The sequence below is a fragment of the Erithacus rubecula genome (genome assembly GCF_903797595.1).
Source record: "Erithacus rubecula genome assembly, chromosome: 1".
Classification (NCBI taxonomy): Eukaryota; Metazoa; Chordata; class Aves; order Passeriformes; family Muscicapidae; genus Erithacus; species Erithacus rubecula.
The window spans coordinates 3,584,954-3,607,540 of NC_136658.1; the positions used below are offsets into that span (position 1 = coordinate 3,584,954).

The following is a 22,587-nucleotide window of genomic DNA, read 5'->3' on the forward strand; positions in this document are numbered from 1 at the left end:
GAAGATAAGAAGCTTTAACTTTTTGTGTCAAGGCAGAAGCCAAAAAGAAAAAAAAAAAAAAACTTGAAAGAAGGATGGAGAAAATGGCAAAAGCATGAGACTGTTTTAAACACAGGCATTACAGCTATACTGGTAAGGGAAGCACTGAGACTTGGAAAGAGCAGACAAAAGGTTATGCTTTATGAAAAATCAGCCAAGCGTGGTCTAGATTTGAAAGAGCAGAAATTAAAAAAAGGAAGGAATGAATGTTTGCAGTCCAAGAAGACAAAAGGTTAAGGGAGGAGCTGCAGATGACTCAGATTTGTTGAAAAAATGGAGCTGGTAGGGAGGATAAGGAGGAGGTAAAACCTAGAGGTTTGGGGGGTTGGTTTAGTTTAATGTTTTGGTTTTGGGGTAGAGAGGGGCTTGAATGGACATTTTGCAAAAGTCAGCTGCTGGCACTTTGTTCAAAATCATAATTCTGAAAAAAGTAATCCATACATGGTAAGCATAAAGAGTATTAACTGTTGGCTACCAACTTCATAATTTTTTTATCAATTGAACAATTAGAATTAGTAAATAAAAGGCAAATCCCAGGTGGCTTTATTAAAAAATATTGGCTAGAATTCCTGTCCTTCCTTTATAGGAAGCAGCTCAAAGTAGTTAAGAATATAATCTTTTGTCTGTCTTTGCTTAATTGCTGGATGGAATGAGTTTATTTAAAACACCTGTCACTGGTATTTTGGGACTCATTACAGTTTGTCTTGACCCTCACCTGAGTGTCCCTGCAGGACCAGCTGCTCACAGGTGGCCTTGATGGTGACAAGGAGGGAAGGTCTGGACTCAGCACTTGAGGAGAGCTGCCTCCACTTTGGTGTGGAGAGTTGAGGGACAGAAAAGCTTTACTGCCCTAAGACAGTGACACATTCAAGGGGAAAAAATGCTCTAAATCAGTTGTAAGTAGGTGTTTTCAAAGAAGTGTCATTAAATGTGCTTTCCTGGGAGGTGGCTGTGGTGTTTGGCAGGGCTCCTTAAATACAAGTGTTGCTGAGAAGAATAGTGAGGCAGTGAGGTCTTCTAGCTGACAAGGTGTGTTGGTGTCTTCCTTTTACCATTTTCATTCTGGTTTTTGTCATAGTTTTTAAATGTTCATATCCTGACTAGCTGGATATAGCCCCAAATCATTGAATCTTTATGGGAATGCTGAAATACTGACCAGGGATAAAGTGAAGCATAGTTTAGCCTGTTGCTTTGCTGAATCTAATGAATTTGCTAAACTTCCTGTAAGTTTCTTCCTTATAAAAATCATCTTCCTTAAATGCATGAGCTAAGCTATAGAAGTGTCCTGAATGCTGATTAAAACTTGTTATTTCTCAGTAGCCCAGTGCTGAAATTGCTGAAAAAGAAAATGGAAAGCCAACTTGTTTGCAGGAGTTGTTTTTGTTTGCCTGTTTCTTTTGAACATTATAAGCCTGGGTCACTGAATAATCCATGAGAAGATAAATGCATGCCAGTGGAGGTCACAAAAATACTTCTGCAGGCAGTCTGCTGTGAATGGTAGATAGAGCAGACCTAAACAAGACAAAGAGCCTGCAATCACATTTCTGTGCAGGTCCACACTGCCACATAATTCAGCAGCTGTCTGGTGCAGGACATAAAGAAGTGTTAACTTTGATTCTGCAGATGGAGAAACTGAGGCCCAGCAAGGCTGCCCAGCTGAGCAACCACAGTTAATGGCATAACTCTTATTTACATGTTCAGCTCCAATAGTTTTCAGAAGGTGTTAAGCAGTTCAATGGGTCTGAGTTTAACATTAATCTGCCAGGAAAAATTTGGCAAAGCTACATAACCCCTGAATTCCACCCCAAATCTACTTTTTAATCTAATGTTCAGAGATTAGGTGTTAGGTGCCAAGCAGAATGAGCTAGTCCCAAACTTTTCTTAGGTTATCTTGGGATATTTTTTTTAAAAAACAAACAACCCCCCCCCCCCCAAAAAAAAAAAAAAAAGCCATGAAAGTGAGGTAACAGCAGTACCTCAATGCTGAGACAATCAAGGCTGAGACAATAAAAAGAGGCTTCTTTGTTTCCTGAGGCTATGGAGTAATAGGTAAAGAGTTTTGTGTCCTTTCTCATTCTTGTACTAAAAATAGTGTTGGGGGAAGTTGTTGGTAGTAACCAAGTGTGAAAGCAATTAAATGTTGTCAGTGGGAAGATTGTGAAATGTGTGAAAATGTGGAGGAAAGGGGGATAAGCTGCACAATGAGAGATGTGATGGGAAGCACTGCCAAGAAACACAAGCCCTTGAAAAAAAAACAACTTTGCAAGTGGCGCAGCCTTGCTGGGCGGGTGACAACAGCATTTTCAACAAGAGCTGTGTTTGTACCACCGGGCTGAAATAAATGGGGAGTGGCTGTGTTGTTTGTTCCCCTGCAGAAGCACGATGGGCACTTCACAGTGATCCAGCTGGTGGGGATGCTGAGGGGCATTGCCTCTGGCATGAAGTACCTGTCGGACATGGGCTACGTGCACCGGGACCTGGCCGCCCGCAACATCCTGGTCAACAGCAACCTCATGTGCAAAGTCTCTGATTTTGGCTTGTCACGGGTGCTGGAGGATGACCCCGAAGCTGCCTACACCACAAGTGTGAGTTTTCTTGTCCAATTTGAACAGCTGGTTGCCTGGTGCCTGTTTTGTTCCAGTTTCAGGTTTGTCTGTGCCATAGGAAGAGCAGTTGGAATTGGCTTTGTTCCCTCCTCAGTCGTGATTCAGGAGCACGGGCAGTGCTGAGGGAGGTTCTTTTGATTTTTGGCTAAGGGATGTGTAAGAAACTTTGGCAAAAGTTTATTTTAAGCAAATGTGCAAGGGTAAGTGGGAGACATTTTTTTGTTCTTCTTTGCATTGGCTGTGGAGGGTCTTTCCCTTGTTGTTTCCTCTTCTGGCAATTTGTGCTCGTTTACAAGGATGCGTTTGGAAAAGAGAGAGATGGGAGAATCTTCCCAGCTTCTTTAACCCTTGCATTCATAAATGACAATTTTGATTTTATTTCACTACAGTTTACCTTCTAGCTGGATATTCTTCCTGAATTATTTAGGTCAGTTCATTAATACTGAATTCCTCATGTGATGCAAATAAACTGCTACAATGGCAAATGGGATTTGGGTGAGGAAAGTTGGGGTGGGATTTTTTGGGTTGTGGTGTTTTGGGGGAGGTCCAGTGAAGTGAAAAATTGTTGAACATGAAGAAGGTTGTTCAAATGACAAGTCCCAATACATCATTTTTTTCCTAATACCAAACTATATTTCAGTTCCAGTTACTATCATCACAACATTGCAAGCTGATTTTTGAGTACCTTTCATATCTATCATTTAAACTAAAACTATTTCAGAGGAGGAGTGCATTCTTATTACTACTCTCACAAAATGTGTAGAATTTGTATATTCCCATGATAGGGCACAGTGACAGAATTGTAATAGAGAAGATAAATGAACATTAAATAATTTATTTCACTCTTTTTTTTCTATTTCACTTTAAAAAGTGAAGTATGGTCAAAATAAGGAATTAATCTAATTTCTCTGTACTGCAGTAAGTATTGTGGTGCACCTACTGAATTCAATGTAGATATTGTAATTGAATTATAGACCTTATCTATTTATATATGTAGAATATATATTTTAGTTTAGGCCTAAAATAGAGGTGTTCTGATAATTTTGCTGCAACTTCCGTTTTTCAGAAGTTCTCCATAGAACTGCACGCTGACTTAGAGGAAAACAAGTCACTTTGGAAGGTTTTCTATTGGTTTTAATATGCAAGCTGGGGTAAAAAAGACCCCAGATTTTACTTTATAGCAGAGATTTCCTTCATTTATTTCTCAAAACCTCTTTTGCTTCACACTGCTCCTTGGTAAGAGGCTTGAGAGGGAAAACAGACATGACTGCAGCTTAACAGGTTCTCACAGAAGGGCTGAGCTGAGCCCAGGCAGCCCCTCTCCCAGTGAGGGTCAGGAAAGATACCAAATGATAGCCAGAGGCTTTCAGCTATTATTTATCCTGTCATTTTCTGCTGGATACCAACACACAACAATTAGTTTTACAGAGTAGTTAGTGCCTGTCCTGTCCATCATGGCTAGAGCTGCTTTTAATCAGGAAGTGCTATGTTGTGAAAAAAACCAAACAGTGCCCTGACATATTCCTTTTTTCGTTTATGTTAGTGGCTTGTCTTCTTTTTCTTCTGCCTTCACTCAGAGTCAGGACCAAATCACAAAAGAGATGAATTTTTCATGTTCAGGCTCATTTGTTTATTAATTCTTATCTAAAGTACAGAGAGTTCTGCAACACTTCTAGCTACCAGCTAAAAGTGAGCAAAATGGAGATGAATCTAGCCAGTTACAAGTTCTTTTAAAGCTAAACAGTCCAATTAAAATCTAACACCTATATTATTTATACTTTTGACACAATAACCCTGTGACCCTCAGTGCAGCACTATCCAACCAAAAACTACTACCTGAAATCATGAAGAAGGAGAAGCAAGAAGAGACAATGCCCAAGAACCTCCATCTTGTCCCATACCTATTACTATACTCTAAAACCCCAAATCTAAAACTCTTCACCATGTGACACCACACACCTCTATTCTAACTACACACCTGTGATTCTAACCCCAACACTCAAATTTGGAAGCTTTCTCCAAGGCCTCAAGTCAAAAGCAGTGTTCCCTTGGGGGTCAGTGCCAAAAAGCACAGAAAGTTCACAACTCCCAGGCTTCTGGCTTCCAGCACCTTTGTCTGTTCTGAAGGATTTCCTTGAAACATAGAACAGGCTTTGTTGAAATGCACCCAGTTTTCCTGTGGGTTCTCCCAGCAGTTTGATAGGAGAGTCTGTTGTAGGTGTAGAACTCAGAAGTGCCTCAGAGCCACTGCCCCACCCTGCCAAGGCTGCAAATGCTGCTGAGCATGTCCTGCAGGAGGGGATTTCTCAGTGTCACATCCCTGTGTCCAAAGGGAATCTGTCTGGACCATGAACCCTCCCAAAGAAACAAAGCATTGAAACAAAGCAGGGAAAATTCTATGTGCCATTATGACATCAATTAAAAACTTTGGAAATGGGAAGAATTCAAAGAACAGAGTCAGGTAGGAGAAAAATGAAAAGCATTTTGAATCATTTATTCTTTCAATTCCAGCTTTCCTGGCCTTACAAGTGGGTCCTGTCTCACACTGACTGTTTTAGCCATTGAGGCAGAGCCTGCCCAGTTCCTGCTGTCCCCTCTGTGCTGGGGAAATGTCCTTCCCTCCTTCCTGAGGCAGACTGACAGCTGCAGTGCTTGTTCTGTGTTACTCTGTATGAACTGGGCATGGCCAGTTTCTGTGGGATGCTCTTCCCTTCCATGGGCTCCATCCTCAGGGTCTTGTTCCCTTTGGGCAAGTCCAGCAGACTTCTCTGTAGGAACACTCAGCAAGAAGTCAAAATCCCTGTCAGTTTTTAGAAGGACTCAGCACAACTCTGACCAGAATAGGGTGAGGACACAAAGAGGATTTGTCACAGTGCTGGGGAGGACTCAGGAAAGGCTTTCATGGTAACAGAAAGGACCAGAAGCCCTCACTGGGTGCCAAATCCTCTTGCAGCTCTCTCTGCCCATCATTTTGGCACTGACCTTTTTTTCCCTCCTTGTGAACATCTTCCCAAACAGCAGGCCATGTGTATTACTAGAGGATTTTATGGCATCTCTTTATTTCCATACTGTGTTTTCAACATGTGAAGGTTAAACCCTCAGTGTTCTCTCAGAGATTCTCATGCTTTTAGAATTCATGTTTCCTCTCCACAGAGATTTTTATTGGTAACAGCCCTGTACCTGTAACTGCAAGAAATCCACAGAGTGGGTCTGCATATTGAATAGTGGTATTTTTAGCCTCACATCTCCCACTACAGCACTGTCAATGCTCAGAGGAAACTGATTATTTTATCTTCCCCTTTTTGTCTTAGTCCTGGTGTCAGAAACTGAATGGTAAAATTGAATGTTTTCTTTGGAAATTATCTACAATACACTATAAGCCTAAAATAGACTTTTATGTCTATGATGCAGTGGTCAATTATTGTGAGAATGGATTCTTTTTGTCTTCCAGCTTATTGAGACAAAGGATGTAAATATGTCTTTGATGAGAGAGTTTTCAGGAAATAAAATATTGATTCCTGTATGTTACCTGCAATAAAAAAATGTACAGAAAGATACCATTTTAGAATAGGAAGGAGGGATTAAAAGCCAGGAATATTTGACTGCAAATCTTTGTGTTCCAGATTGATCAGGAAAAGATAAGCAAACTTTGGGATAACTGAGCACTATGAGGGTTTTGACTTTGGAGACAAAACTTTCATTTTTAGTAGTGGTTTCCAAGGCAACAGTCATAAAAAGACTTTTCTAGTATATAAATAAGCATTTGTGTCAATACAGAGGACATCTAGGCTCTTGCATCCCTGCTTTTTGATAGACTGTGTTACATGTTGCAGATTCATTTAGTTTAAAACATGGTCAGGGTTCACATGTGTTTCAAAAGGAGCCACACAACCCCAGAACAATTCTTTACCTGCTGCAAAATATTCATAATCAGAACAGAATTTGTGGCACTACTGTAAAAAGGACTAAACTGGTGTTTCTCTTATAGGTGACACTTTAATAGTCTGCATTAAATCTAATTTTTAGTGAGACAAAAAGCTGCAACAAATGGAATTGTATGATAAAGAAACATATTCTAGATTTCTTTTATCAGCTTTATATCTGAATCCATCCTGAATTCATTCATTCAGCCTTATTATATGGAATATTTTCTTCTTTCTATAATACTAGTTAGAGAATTGATTTATTGCATTATATTTCCTGAATCAACTTGTAAACTTATAAAGGTCTGATTTTCTCAAGGCAATTGGGTGAAATACCACATCCAGGAATTTTTCACACTTATTAGATTCATTAGAGGAGCAAAGATTAATGCCAGTTATCTTTATAAATATTAGCAAGTTGAAAACTTTGAGGGGATCAGGATGAGACATTCATATTTTTATACTTTGTTATATACTTTCTACATTGCAACACACACTCAGATTTCCCTGAGTGGTACACAAGTAACAGGTTTGGGGAGAGAAAGTTTAATTTGCTGAAAAGTAAAACAAGATGCAAATGATTTCCCAGTTAATTTGGGATGTTAAGCAATGGTCTCTGAACAACCTCTGTGCTATTGCAAGCATATTGACTAGGTATTTACTTTAAGGTTAGAATTAATCATGGACTGCAGAGTAAATTGGTTATTGACAACCATTGAGAAAAAGAAGCTGCCAAGGTCTGCATTAACCTGTTTCCTTGCAAACTCATTGGTGACCTAATGTTGAGCACAAATGGTGTCAACTCTTTAACTCTGTGTGTGATGTGACATGAAGGGTCTGGAGCATGAACCAGTCTGATGAGGAGGAGCTGGGGAAAAGGAGAAAAAGAGTTTTGGGGGGACCTTACTGCTCTCTACAACTCCCTGAAAGGAGCCAGGGTCAGCCTCTGCTCCTGGTAATGAGTGACAGAATGACAGGAAACATCAAGTTGCTCCTGGGAAGATTTAGATTGAGTATTATAAAAATAGAATATCCTTCCCAAGCTACTGTGTGTGAGATGATAATATTATTTGCCAGACCTCAGTGGGATCCCAAAGGGATTTTCTTTGGATAGGTCACTTGGTACCATCCTGCCTCACCAGGATGATTGTGCTCTTGTGCAGAAATCCCAAACTGAGCCATCCAGTGCAGTGTGTGGTGCTTGCTATTTACTTGAGTGGTTTGTAGCAGCCCCTGAAGATGAAAATATGTCTGTGACAAAATCTAAACATTTGGAAGCATTCTTTTTCAAATTCTCTCTTCAGCTTTTATTCAGCTGTGATCCAAAGTTCATCTAAGAGGTCTTCTGGTTTATTTAACCCTCCTTAAATTTAGTAATAGAAATAAACAGACTATAACACACCACAACAAATGCTGACTCTTAGGAGGAAGATCCCAGGACAGGATTGAAACATAAAATTAAACTCCATGTTCTGTCAAACTTTGAATTTCTGTAAGTATTCACTTCCACAATTACTTGAGTTCTGAGAATGCATATGAAAAAGCATGCAAATTTGCATTTAGATGTGCAGAAATTAAAAAGGAGCATAATGGTTGAATTTAATTATGAAACTTAATCTCATCCCTGCTTTTATCTTCCACACCACTCAGAGTAGGAACTACAAATATGGGTTTGGCAGAAAAATACAGTTGGAAATTTGCATTTCACTTTTTCATTCCTAAAATTAGGATGTTGATGAATTCAACCCAAGTTTGTCTTAAGATTTTAGCTGTAAAAAAGGTGGTATTTTGTACTTCATTCCTAATGTGGCTTTCAAAGCAACATCCATCATTCATTGTAATCCAATTTAATTTCAAATTAGAAGTATATATTGTACTGTAATCAATCTAAAGGATGCTGCCTCTAAAGATTTGCAAGCTCTGCCTTTCTTTTAGCTTGGATTTGACCTTTGTGTCTCTCTGGCTCCTCCCATTTTCATATTAAAAAATTCCAGCTCTGCATGTGTGTGCTTTTTGCTATTTCTCAGGTTGACTCTGTGATCATCTCTCAGTGGTTTTATTTACAAATGTTTCATAGGGTTGAGAATGAACTCCTTACAGATCTGTAGTGCTGGTGCTCTTGGAGATCTTTGCATCTTAGGGGATATTTGATGAATCTGTGACATTTAACCCTGGATGTGATAGCAGTATTTTCCCCCACAGTGAGTCACAAGTGTCAAGTCTGTCTTTGGATAAATCCAAAACTTGCCAGTATTCAGTCCATGCAAAGAGGCAATGTTACATCTCTGAGCAAATCTTAAGTAGCTGTGCAAGGACAGAAGAGGTGGAAAAAGTCAATGCACTCAAAAATAATTTCTGAAGTAAAAGAGGATCGTGAATCTCAGAAAGCTACAGGTGGTGTTTTTGAAAAGATAGGAATCTGACCAAGGCACAAAAGTTACTGACCTCTCAGCTGGGCATGAAAACCTTGAAAAATGATCTGTGCACACTCTTCTCCTTGGAAACCAGCCCAATAAATGTAGGCAGTGCACTTGTATGTAAACACGCACTGCATACTATCAGCAGTCATTTTGTTGTTAATTCTTCATACTCTTAATAGATTATTTTTTAAGGCTAACAACTTCAGAGTATTAATCTAATTTCAGACAGCTGGGGGTTTAGCTCTGTATGGATTTCATTGTATGCATTTATAATTTTTTATGAGAACTGCCATTTTCAAAAAACAATTGAAGAAGCTGTTGTAAACACGCAGAACATGCTTATACATTTTTAGTGAGATCTTTAATCACTCAGAACAATACTATCCACACCTAAGAGTAAAAAAGTACTGGCATAAAACCAAAGTTATTGCTCTTTTGCTATTTCTGTGAATGAATGTAATGTTGAATGCCTGTTTTGTTTATTGCAAATGAAGGATTACAGTTCGTTTAGGATTTTAGTATTCAGTGTATTGACCAAGGTGCAGCAAATCATAAAATACCTTTCCTGTGCTGGAACATACCTATGCACAGCTCCTGATATACTGTTTAATGAGCTTCAAGGCAGTCCATTAAGGTCAAAGCAGTTGCTTTCAGTAGCATGCCAGCTGACAGTAATTCCCATAGGTTATGGTATTTTGATATATAGAACAAGCAGGACAGTCTCTTGGAAGCCTTGAAAAAGAATGTCACTTATTCATGTAGGTGGGTTTTTTGTTTTTCTCATTAAAAACTACTGGTACCTTTCAAAGATGAGTTAAGAAACTATTATAAAATTTGTTTACTGTTTGTTTACAAGAGGTAAGTAATTCACTTGGAAAAAGAACCCATTCAGGTCCACTGAGCCAAATAGCTCAGCTCTAAATCCTTTATTTAGTTATTGGTAGGTGAAAGGAAATAAGAAATGGATGGTTTTTTGGTTTTATTTGTTGTACCAATCTCAATGGGAATTTATGAGCCACATTAAGTACCAATGTGAAAATTAACTACTCTGCATACAGGCATATAAAACTTCTGAGTTAAAAATTTTAAGCACTTGGCTTCACCAGGCTTTTGTAAAGCTTCATAATTAAATCCTGACATATTACACAGCAGGATATGTTATGTCCATGAGTATGATTAAATGAATTCTTGACTCTAGTAGAAAAAAAACCACAAAAACAAAACCAACCACCTGTTGGACTTGGTTCTTTAAAAGCACTCAGTTGTTCAGATGCATATTTGAAAGCTCATGTGGAAGCAGCTTGGAGAGGAGGAGACTCATCCTGTGACTTCAGCTGCTGTACATCATTTATGTTTCTGTCTCAGTTCTGTTTCTGCTGAGGTGTGTCTGGCACTGAGCTGGCTGTGTCAACTGGAGGGCAAAGAGTTGTGACCCTGAAAGAGGTAGAAAATTCTCAGCAGTGCTGCTAGATTGTGATGAAATCCTGCTTATTTTCCAGAATTGGGAATTCCTGTGTGCCAAAGATCTGATATATAGTTACACTGTCTGTTAAAGGGTGGAAGGTTTTCTGACTGGTTCCTGGGGGATTGCCCTACATTGTATTTGCATGTGACTGGCAAGGCCTCTGTTTCTTAATGACCTTCATCAATTTGAAATGTATCAAATGAGAAAAAGGCATTAAAATTTCAGAGACACTACTTATGTTCATGTTCCATGAAAATAAGTAGTAACACAGAAGATAAATTCTGTTGATTTAGCAAGGACTTGACCCTAATTGATTTTAGCCTGGAGTTCTGATACACAGTGTTCAAAACACAAGTCTGGGGAAAACCAAGATTCCTTTTCTTCTTTTACTTACATGAAGAGAGCAAGTGGGGACTTTTTGGGGGCAGATGTCAGCATTATGGATATGTTCATTCAGCATCCTTGGAGGTGTTTAAAAGTTGTGTGGCACTTAGGGATGTGTTTTAGTGATGAACACAGAGTGATGGGGTAATGAGTAGACTTGATGAACTTAGAGGTGTTTCCAAATGAAATTATTCTATTATTCTGCCTGCTTCTCTGGGTAATATTGCACATCTGGGAGGGTTTAGGATACAGTAGTGATGGAAGAGTTCACAGATAAGAAAGGAGTATCTTCCCATATTGCTCAGCTACTCTTTATGTAACAAATCTGGCAAAGGGTGAATCCAGTGAAATATGAAAGAGGGAAGTTCCAGCCTAGTAGGATTTTTGCTTTTGTGTTTAGATGTGCAGTACTGATGTTTCATCATCTCTCCTTTGCTCTCCTGGGGCAACCTGCAGCCTGATTGCTGTTATGTCAAGGTTTTGGTATTCACTTCAGCTAGAAGAAGAAAGTAAAACAAAATGCATGTCTCACATGCTGATCAATTTATCTGCTCTCTTTGATACTAATTCTAGTATTTCTCCTGTACATGATATCAAAGTTGTTGTAAATCAGATTCTGTAATTACAGAAGGAAGTTTCTGAATCAAGGTAGACACATGTGTTAAACTTAATCTACTTTCATATTTTTGTAATAGAATTGTCAACTTGAGAACAAGACTGGCCTGGTTTTTTACCCAAATGAATCCCCAGTGAAACCAAGCAGAGGAAATTCCACTGACCATGTAGAAATTGTGATTTGCCCTGAATCAAAAGGATAACTACAGTAAGAAGGTTTTCACTGTTGCCTGTTTGCTTGCAAGAATGAAAGCCAGATCATCTTCAGTCATACACAAGCCCTTGGGAATCTTGCTTGTACACTTTCCTGATCTATCAGATTTTCAAAACTTTGCAATGATAAACTTTTAGTTCCTTGCATTCTTTGTTAGTCTTGTTCTTTGGCAGGCTTTCAGGATAGCAGCTTCTTGCCCAGCTGTGAGTTCTTCCCTTCGTTGTAAGGGGGGGTTGGGAGGGGAGGATGATTCACAGTTTGCAGTTTCTGTTTTTCCCCGTTAGCAGAATGTCGCAGGAATATTGCAGCACGGTGCTCGTCTGTCTGGAAAAAGTGTTGGATTGTGTGACTCTGATCAGTCTGGGTCAGACATCACAGTCTTTGCTCAGTACTTACTCAGGCAAAACTCCTGTTAAGGCCAATGGGAGTTTTGCCTGACTAAGCACTGTGGGATTTTGCCCTTAGTATCTAAAATATTTGATCTGTTCCATGCGCCTGTGGAAGTGCTCTAGAGGCAAATCTTGTATCTTGTCCTTGACTGCCCCTCTGTGGCTGTATCCTCACCAGCTTAAAGGCTCACAGATTCCTCTGCCTCCCAATATTAAGCATCTCTTCATTGGCAGAATATTTAAAAAGAAAAAAACCTGCACAGCTTAATATTTATTGTATTTAAAGTAATTCCAAAATCTACGTGCAGTAACTGTGTGTATTAGTACATGAAAAAGAAATTATATTTTTGTATTCTGGACTCCTTGTTCCACTTTTTCCTGCTCTAAAGCTGCAGAATTTTGTTTTCAGTTGTGAGGGCTTGGAGGGGAGTGTGCTTGGAAGGAATCTTTACTCTTAAGAAATCTCATGGCTTTTTGTTGTCTCCTATAATATATTTCAAGTGTTCATATCACTGCTTGTTCCATTCCAGGCATTTGGTTCACAGCTCAAATGTCAGAAATTCATTCAGTGAGGACCAGGGTCAGTTTTGGGGAGTAATAGAGGAGGCATACTGAGTCATTAGTGAACTCAAAGTCACTACTATCTCAAAATAATTTTGTTTGCAAATAAGGCCTTAGATGAACAGACTTCAGTGCCCTCACAAAGAAATATTTGATATTTGGATATAAAGATATATAAAGACTTGAACCCACATGGAAAATCTAGTTTTCTTTTTAGTAATGTGACTATGCTTAATGTTATGATTTTTCAATGTTTTTCTAAAATTAGCTCAAGTGCATTTTGAGATGAGATTTGCCATCCTCCCCATAACACCACATCACTGACTGTGCTTTCATTTCTGCTCTAATTTCTATCTGCCTCTGTCTTCACCCTCGGTGCATTATCTATTAGTGCTTCCTCTGTTTCCTCTCTTCATTGTATCTTGTTTTATCTTTGTTTCTGGAGCTGGAGCTATCACTTTTTTTCCATCAGGCATCTGTTTTTTATTTAAATGCCCTCTTGAAGATCCATATCTGAGGGTTTACAACAAACCCTTTTGAATAAAAATACAGTCACCCTACTCTTTATGTTTAAAAAAAACCTCTAGGGTAAATCTCATCATAAATGTGTTTCCCATCTCCTTAGAAGCTTGCTTATCCTTACTCAGGCTGAATAACTTCAATGCTTCTCCTGAAATAAATACTCCTAGATGTGCATAAGGTGTTACCCAGCATGAGCAATTACCCTGAGAGCATCAGCTCTTTCTCCCACTGTAGCTGTCACAGCCTGTACAAAAGAACACTTGGTAAACCACCAGTTGTAGTCTAAGAAAAGCATTCTAGAGCCATTTCTTCAAAATGAGGAAGCTGGGAACAATTATAAAATATTTGCCTCTCTTTACACAGCCTCCCTTAAATTCATCATTATGACACACACAGTGAAATCCAAGAAAAAATTAATTTCATGCAAGTCAGCCACCACACTTAGCCATTCCTTGTATTTCAGCCTCTTTAGCAATGTCATGATTATAGATTAATTTATTTCATTTTTAAACACAGGCTTTTCAGAGCTGATACACTCCAAGAATTACAGGAGCAGTACTATTGATTAAATATGTAGGCAGACACATAGTTCATAGTTATTTTTTCCTGGAAAAGCATGGAATATCCATCAGCTTGGCCCTGGTTTCATTCTGTATCAATGAATAAGCCTTGCACAATCATTGTAGTGTCCATTTTGTATTATGCTTAATGTACTTAAACACATTTCTCTGATTTGATCACTGAATTTTTCAGCAAATCATTAATGAAACTGTTGGCTTCATAAAAGTACCTAATATGAAGAGACTCTCCAGCCTTTTCTCTAACAAGCTAGAATAATTAATTCAAGTTGCCAAATAAAATATTCAGCAACATCTTTAAGTAAATGTTCTTGATATCAAGTTTAATTTAGTCTTTGATCCCTTGGCTGATTTTTAATATCATTTTCTCAGAAATAGCTCTCTGACTTATCTTTTCCTAGTAAGTTTAGTATAGTTCATTACAGGAGTCAAGTTATTCAAATGTATTTTAAAAGTAAACAGCTCCTGTGCTGTGGTTTACTCAGAATACTTTTCAAATGTGCAGATGCTGATTAGGGATGAAAATGTATTCCCAGAAGTTGAGAGAGCTTGTGTGTATCTGCCTTGAGTAGCAATGATTCAGTTGTATTGTTCCAAATTGACAGAATATGTCATATACTGGTCTAGATGTACTCAGTGAACATTTGGAGTTGTAAAAAGGGGAGGAATTCTAGAGAAGTCAAGGACCCCTATTCCAGCATCTCTAATTAACACTGTGTAATTACACACATTTAATTCTGTCTTTTGTTCATTTTGTGTGCTCTGCCACGTAGTCTTAAAATTTTGTTTTGCAGCATTTCTAGTTTAATGTGTCATGTAAAAAATATCCCTATAGCCAGCTCTTCTGGAGAGGAATGGAAGCAGGAGTGCTGCAGTCTCCCTTGGCTTTAGGATCAGAGATTGAACTGCCCAGTTAAACTGGGGCTTTGTTCCATGTGCTAATTGAAATAATTCTTGGCTTTCTCCTGTGCTAGGCTAGAGTAAGTCAAGAGTAATTCTGCTCATGTTTTTGTAGTGAGTCTGGCCTTGTGCATTTGGCTGTCTCAAGATTTCACCTCTGCACCTTGTTCCTTTGGCTGATGCTGGGTATTGCCACTGAAACAGAAAGACATGCTTTAAACCATATAAATGGATTATTTCTTGAGAGCAATAACTTTTTTTTTCTTTTTTTTTAATCAGACTGAAAAACTTCCTGGGATTCCTTTCATGTCTTGAATAAATTCTCTGGGTTTTTTTTCATGATACAGCAATGTCACAATAAAAGCAGGTATAGAAAAAAGGGAGAAAATAGAAAGATACACCTAAAGTTGTGACTAAGAAAGCGAATATATTTCATTGCATAGTATTTCTTCTGAAATTTGCTCAGTTTCTAGAATAAAAGTGGAAAAATCCCACACTACAATACACTGTAAATTATTCAATGAAATGAATGCACACTGTGTGTGCAGACTTCCTTTTCAGTCTTTTCTAAATGGGAGCTGCCAAAAGTTCATGCTCATAAATTGTTAAGCAGACCTGCTACACACTTCTTGAAAGAAATATGCTGGGATTCATAGTTTCAGTAATTTGTTGAGGTTTTAATATGTTCTTTTTTATTTCCAATTGCATATAAAACATTTGGCCTCCATCAGAAACAGAACCATAAGTAACATCTGCTTAATTAGCAGAGAACAGTGAGGGGGCTTGTATATATTTTTGGCAGCAATTAATTCCAGAGAATAGGAATATCCCATTGGTATATGTAGGTGACAGAGTCATCTAAAGGGTCATTCTGACATGCACAAGATACCAGGTTTCATGGTTAAATATTTTAATTTTAGCAGGGCTATTGGAAATTGAGGAGAAAAGGCTTGTGGCAGGACCCTGAGTCAGCAAGAGCTTTGGGCAAAAAAATGCAGATCTTGCTTGAAGGTTAGGCTTGGCTTTGTGAATTGTGCCAGCCCCTTCTCATTTCTAGGAAGTTCTTCCTCTCCTCTCTGAGCTTTGCTGCTAGATCATCATAAACTTTTCAAGGCTTTCTCTTGCCACATCTTTCCTTCTCCTGTGTCTCTCCCTGAGCAGAGTCAGGGGCAGCCCAAGCAGAAATAAAGCTGAGGAAATCTGGAGCCTCCCCCAGGGCTTTCACCTAAAAAACCAAAGAAAAATTAAAATACCATCTTACAGGATGGCTGCCTTTTTCCTGTTCTAAAAAGACCTGCTCCATCTCCTGCCTGGATGACTGACATAACAAGTAGCTAAAAGTATTTGTATTGGCCAGCTGTACATGATGGGATGTTCTTTGCTAATGTGTGCAGTAAAACAGAAATATCTAAAGCTCATACAAAATTTTAAGTAAAGATTGATGTAGCATGCCAAATAGAAAAATAGCAATGACTACCTCAGGCTCTGAAAGTTCTGTCCAGAAGGTCTGTTCCATGAAGAGAAATATCAACATTGCATGCTTCAATTTGTGTGCAAATTTAATTACAGCCAATGCACAGGCTGAGCCCCACAAACTGCTGGCATCTCACTTGTCAGAACAGGTGATTTTACTCTCTTATCTTTGTTTGGGAAGCATCAACTGCTGGAATGATCATGGCACTGAAACACTGGTGCTTTTCACAAAAACAAAAAAAAAAACTTAAAATGTGTCTCTTAAAAATTCCCCCTTGTTCAAAATACAATGAACTTTTTTCACAGGAGATTAGGCTGGGACAGGCATTTATGAGGAACCAAACTCCCCACACCCAAGATCTTACCCTAGAGAGATGTGTATTTTCATAGATTATTTTGTGGGGAAAAGCTATTTTTTCATAGTTAATATGCACCCAACTCTTGCTCTGGGTGTGCAATCCCAGTTTTACAGCCCATGTGAAAGGCATTTCCCAGTGTTGAACATTCCTGCAGGTTTCATTGACATCACACAATTCTATTTTCAGTTGCTGTGTTGCTGACATCTCCATGGACCAAGCTGTTTATTGCTCATGAATGATTCCTTCATGTAGCACATGTGCTGTTTCCTTCATGTCAGAGTCCTTCAAAATACCAGCTCCCAGTTTTCTGTTTTATTAAGTTTTTCTAGGCCAGTATCTTTCAGGAGCACAGCAGAAGTAGGTGAGAGGTCATGAGAATTCTGGATTTTTATGAGCCATCACTAAATACAGCTACTAAATACAATTTCACTGCTTTTCCTGCTTCTAAGTATTTCTACTTTCCCTTTCAAATAAGAAAATCTTCTGGGATGAGGCATGAAAAAAACATGGATTTTTTTTTTTTTCCTTTTCCCTAATTTTGCCTCTTTCACTTTTGCTTCCTGCTTTGTGTCAGCTTATCAAAAGTACAGAGTAGGTGAGTGGACTTAGCTGATCTTGCTGCTTACATGCCCAGGGTCATGACTGTGTGGATAAAGCAAAGTACAGTGTTTATCCTAGAAATGGACCAAATGCTGTGTGTTCATTGGAACATCTGTGAGTTTGGCTCTATGACAAGTCCCAGAGCAACACCAGAAACCCAACATTTTGCTCCTGCAGCTTAATAGTGCTGATGCATGTTTAATCAAATTAATGGTAAGAGGAATAACACTTAATAGAAAATACAAAAAAAAAAAAAATCAAAACAAATCCAAGCCTAAAATATGAAACTGAATTTCCATTATGGAAGTTAGCATGCAAGTTGAATAGCAGATAAAGAGAAATTATCAGCTCAGCTTGCTTTCTGATCTTTTGAGCAAAACTGAATAAAGGAAATAGAACAGATTGTATGATCTTAGAACTTGAATATCATTCTGCTGGTTTTGTAGTGTTTACAAAATCAGAGGTAGGAGATCAACAGTGTACTTTGGGACATGCAGCACAGTGTTGCACTGAGGAAAATATTTGATTTATTATAGTGAATATGATTCATTATTTAACAGCTAGAGATCTATGTGTTTCTGTGGCTTAATGACTTCAGCAACATTTCTCCATTGCATGTGGAATATCATGCAGGACTGCTAAGTGTAATAAAAATTGTTCCATACTGTAATTGTTAGAGGTAATACTTTTTTTTTTTGAGTCACATAGTTTATCCTTTCCTGGTTAGGTGCATACTGAGAATAATTGAGATTTTTCCATACCAAATTAGAAGTGGTTCTGCTTTGTCTATAACTATTTCATTCTTTAAAATCTGCATGTGGATTTTTTTTACTGAAGTGAACACGCTGCAGAGGAGAAAGGTGTCCACATAAGCATTCATAGCAGTTGACCATTATTTTGTTCTATTTTTATAAGTACAAAATCTGTCATAAGTCACATGTGAGATGAAGGCACAGCCCAGGAACCCAGCAACTGCATAAGCTGGAACTTTTATTTCAGAGATTCTTGCACTTCTTCCTTGCAGTTTTACCCATATAAATCATTTACAGCCTGGTTTCAGTAACAATGAGCATCCAGAAATCCAGTTATTGCCAGTGGGAGTTGCAGGTATTCAGAATATTTGATGGTTCTCAACTTCTGTCTCTGTTTTTCCCACTGTGAAATGGAGACAGCAGCTTCATCAGAGGGCTGCCATGAGAGTAGTTAGCTGGGAGCTGTAAAAGATGCTGAGGAGCAGAATGGCTGAGCAGTGTTACTGCACCATTTTCATGTTCAATCATTTCAGCAAAATCACCTCTTGTTTTTGGAAATACATATAAAATATGAAGCGTGAAAAACAACTCTGCAGATCTGGTTGCAGTGCTTGGAAAAATCATTATTGGTCAGTGTACCTCCAAAAAAAAACCTTTATAGGCTTTTAGGGAATTGTGAAGACAATTGAACAACAGTGGAAAAACAAGATTGTTTATCTGACTCGAGGTTTTTGTATGGTGCATTTGCTGTGATTATCATGAATCTAAAGAATGCAGTTTCAACACTGAGCTTTTCAACAAGCCTCAAATGCCAAAATAAACAAAATTATTTAAGTGTACTCATGCTTATTTTTGCTATACATTTTTAATGAAGCAGCAATTGTCTGTGTTCCACTGCTGAAAATCTTATACAACTGAAAGATTTTGAAGCACTAAAAAAGATCAAATGTGCAATAAAATGCCATGGCATTAGTCCATGGAAACACTGTGTACATTGCAAAAAGCAATATACAAAAAATTGTTCATTGCTTTCATTAACTCTTTTGTGATTGGGGTGGAGGGCATTACTTTCATGGCTTGTTTTTGTATTTTTTTTTTTAATTAGGCTGAGTTATGCCAAAAATGCAGCCTAATCTACCTTTCATTGCTTAGAAGAATACACACCCCAGAGATAATGATGCTGTAGTCATGGGGAGGGTCTCAGAGAGTATTCCAGAAGGTGTGGAAGTTTCAGGATAGAGGACTGGTCTGTATCAGTTTCCCAGAACACATTCTTAGTAATTAGTCAGCTCTCTGGTACCTGGAATAAATCAAAATGTGTTCTGGAAGTTGCTGATAAGGGATGGTGGCTTCTTTTCAGCATTGTTTTTGGTGGTGTTAAATTTTTGGACACCACCAAAGGTTTTTGATCCTGATACAGTTGTTTTACTGGGTGAAAGTTTGATCCCTGTCCTCTGAAAGATTCAAGCTCTTCCTTCAGTTCTTTCACTGGATTTTCACTGGTTGTTGGGAATTCTGAGAATGATCACCAGGCTGCTCCAGGAATTTTCAGTCTGCACCAAAAACAAGCAACTGAGGAATGCCTTTGTTGTAAAATACACCCTTCATTGCTGTCAGTGTGAAAATAAGTATTGTCTTGATTAGCATTCTGTGTTGGTTTCTTTCCAAGTGATATGGATTTTGAAGATAAGGTTGAACTTCAGCACTTTACACAAAAGACCTTTAAAACAAGAAATCAAAACCATGCATTAGTTTTCTATAACTTTTTTGATATCAAAACCATTTGGCTTTAATTTCCTTAAGTATACAAGGTCATAATCCAAGAAATCAAGTGGGAGCAAAAGAGTAGATTGTTAACTATCCAGAGACTGAGTTGAAAATGCATTTTCTTAAAATGTCATTAAGTTCTGCTGAATGTTTTTGATTTACTCTGCCTTTCCCAGTGCTATTACCTGAAAGAGTTCAGATGCTGCAGGCACAGCTGTGCTTGAGCTGCCTAATGCAGTGCATTTCTTAGTTTGTCCACCAGAGATTTGGAAATCCACTTCCTATCTGTATATTCATATGCAGATGTTCATTTTTCAGTATATAAATGTAACTCAGATGATTGAAAAAGAGGAAACTGACAGTGCATATGATATTTTAGCACAAAAAGATGCTTTCTGCAGGAGTTGCACCCATATATTATGCAAGTTTCCATGTAAGCATAACTGCAATGCACCTGTGTCTTAATGCTGAAAATTGTTAAAATGGTTGTCTCCCAGTAAATTTGGGCTTTAAGCAGCTTTGTCATTTGACAACCTACCTCTGCTAAATTGACATATCTAAATTTAAAATAATAATTTTTTAAAAACCATCCTTGTTCTCCCCTGCCACATGCAGGGACACCTTCCATTATCCCAGGTTGTTCCAAGCCCCATCCAACCTGGCTTTGATATCCAAGTGCTACTTCATCAAAATGTTTCCTTCTCATGATCTTTTACTGTAATATGTCATAGAAGTGACAACTAATGTATTATATGATAAAGTAAAATATCCCCTGAGCAAGGCACAGGAATGATAAATTGTGTTAATATGTTATTGCCATTATAGTATCATCAGTCAGATGATGATCAGAAAAACCCGAAGTGTTATGCCATCTGGGGATTACAAGGTGTAAATTCAACTGATTTACAGAACAAAAGGTATTCCAGTGCCACAATTCACAAACAACCTAAATTAAGGTATGTCAAGATACAGGAAAAAGTACAAGAGTCTAGGAAGCTCAGTCAGTACTAAGGAGTGTCACTGATGTAAAGGCCAGAAGCAGATCCTCAGTGTCTGTAAGCCACCATCAGACCAGAATAAACACCAGCACATGAAACTGGCCTTGCCACTGACTCACCAGGCAGGGCTTTGCTCTGCTGAGTTACAGATGAGACATAGGAACCAGCTTGATGTTCAGTGCCCTTGACTCAGCAGCTGGCAGAGATCTGGTGAATGTGGGTGACTGCAGGAAGGCTTGACCACATTCTGTGCCAAACTATTCATCATCCAGCAGATGGTTATCCTATTATTCAGCAATTTGCATGCTGCCACACTGCAGTGATCTGTGGGCACTGCCACTGTGTCACTACACCAGATAGAAACATCAGAGAAGCTTTGTGAAGCAGCCCTTGCTTGGACTGAAAACTACTCATCCAGAGTCAGGACCTTCCAGGGTCAGAGGAGAGGGAAAAAAATTATTTCATTTATTAATTTTAATGAAACCCTGTATCCTGACATCAGCTGCATTTCCATGCCACAGTTACCCTTTCTCAGCTGCCTTCTGCAGCCTCTATAGCACAGCTTCTGATCTGAGAATCTCCCCAGGCACCTTCACAACACATCCAGCTTCTTGCTGTGCTCTTCCACTTGCCTGGTAAAGTTTACATCCCTCCCATGCTCTTGTGGCCTCATGGAATATCAAATTACTCATAAGCTTTCCACATCCCTAAACCTTTCTCCCCAGTAGCCCAAATATTTGCCAGCTGGGCAAATTGTGTTGTGCCTGAAGTTGTGCAACCTGATGGGCTTCTGAGCTGCTGCCTGGCACAGAAGCACAGCAGCATCTTGAGCTCTTCCAGCAGGAATAATGCTGGGATCTCTCTGCTTTGCTTGGTGCTGGTTTTTATTAAACACATGGGAAATAAGCAGGGATCAGCTGCAGGTTTGTAGAGGCTCAGTGGTCCCTGAGATCTGTGCAGAGAACTGACACAAGGCAGACAAAAGAGAGTGGGAGACCTGCATTTCCTAAAGTGACAGCTATTGAGCAGGTGACAGTGACAAAAGGGACACTAGAGATCATGTTGATGTCATGGGATCTAGCCTTGGATGTCTTTCCCATCAATGTGTCCTTTTGGAATAAGGGATCAAGACTGTGATCAGTTAGCAAGAATATCTTATGTTTTAACAATGTTGTGTTTCCTCCTTTTCCTGATTATTTTTACAATTTCATTCCATTTTTCCCTTTGCTCTGTTTTTAAGTGGGATTGATACTGTTACAGAGCCAACTCTGTGCTATAACTACAAGATCTATCTTGTGACAACTTAGTACAGTTGTGTTATTTGTTATGTAAAGTTAGGATCATTTTATTCTGTGTGTATCACTATAACACTGAATTTTGTGTTTTATCAGTTTGCAATTCAGTATCATAAGGGTCTTTGGCAAATTTTAGTCATAAATCTTCATTTGTAAATCCTCATTCATAAATCCTCATCATAAATTTTAGTCATAAATTTTAATCATAAATCCTCATCATCTTTACTAGCATGAATACCTTTGGATTTCTAGTACAATTTTGTGTGTTTCCAGTTCAGCCTGTTATAGATTCTACATGCAGTGCCAGCAGGACATGAGCATTGATCTCTGGGGGATGCCACTCTAAAAACTGACCTTTTCTTTCTGACTGTTTGTTTCCCATCTTTTGACCAGCTACTTATCCATGAATTGACTCAAACTTAAATAACCAGCAAACTCCTTCAGGATAAAATGAGAAGTGACCTCACAAAAATGTGAGCAGAAAATGTAATCCATCAGTTACTAAGATATTAATTCTCCTCTGCATTTCTTGAAAGCAGTGATACTTGCAGAGTAGGTCAGCCTCACAATAATTCTGATCTATGTGTGACACTGCAACTCTCAAAAGAAAATTTTTGTGATGTCTCCAACTTGTTCCTGGAATAAATTTTGAAGAAGCCCTAAGTAAATAAATCTCATGTACCCAGAGCAAGCTGTATGCTAGTTCAGTATCTAGGTTCCTAAATTC

General features: G+C 38.5%; 1 protein-coding gene across 1 annotated transcript in view; it reads left to right on the forward strand.

The window, feature by feature from the left end:
• EPHA6 (EPH receptor A6) overlaps positions 1 to 22,587 on the forward strand; it is a gene marked incomplete at its 5' end in the record, with an annotated part of 346,119 nt that overhangs the window by 298,638 nt on the left and 24,894 nt on the right. Inside the window, one exon of the mRNA XM_079308574.1 lies at positions 2,415 to 2,624. Coding sequence (XP_079164700.1) covers positions 2,415 to 2,624 — 210 coding nt within the window. The remainder of the gene's footprint in view (positions 1 to 2,414; positions 2,625 to 22,587) is intronic.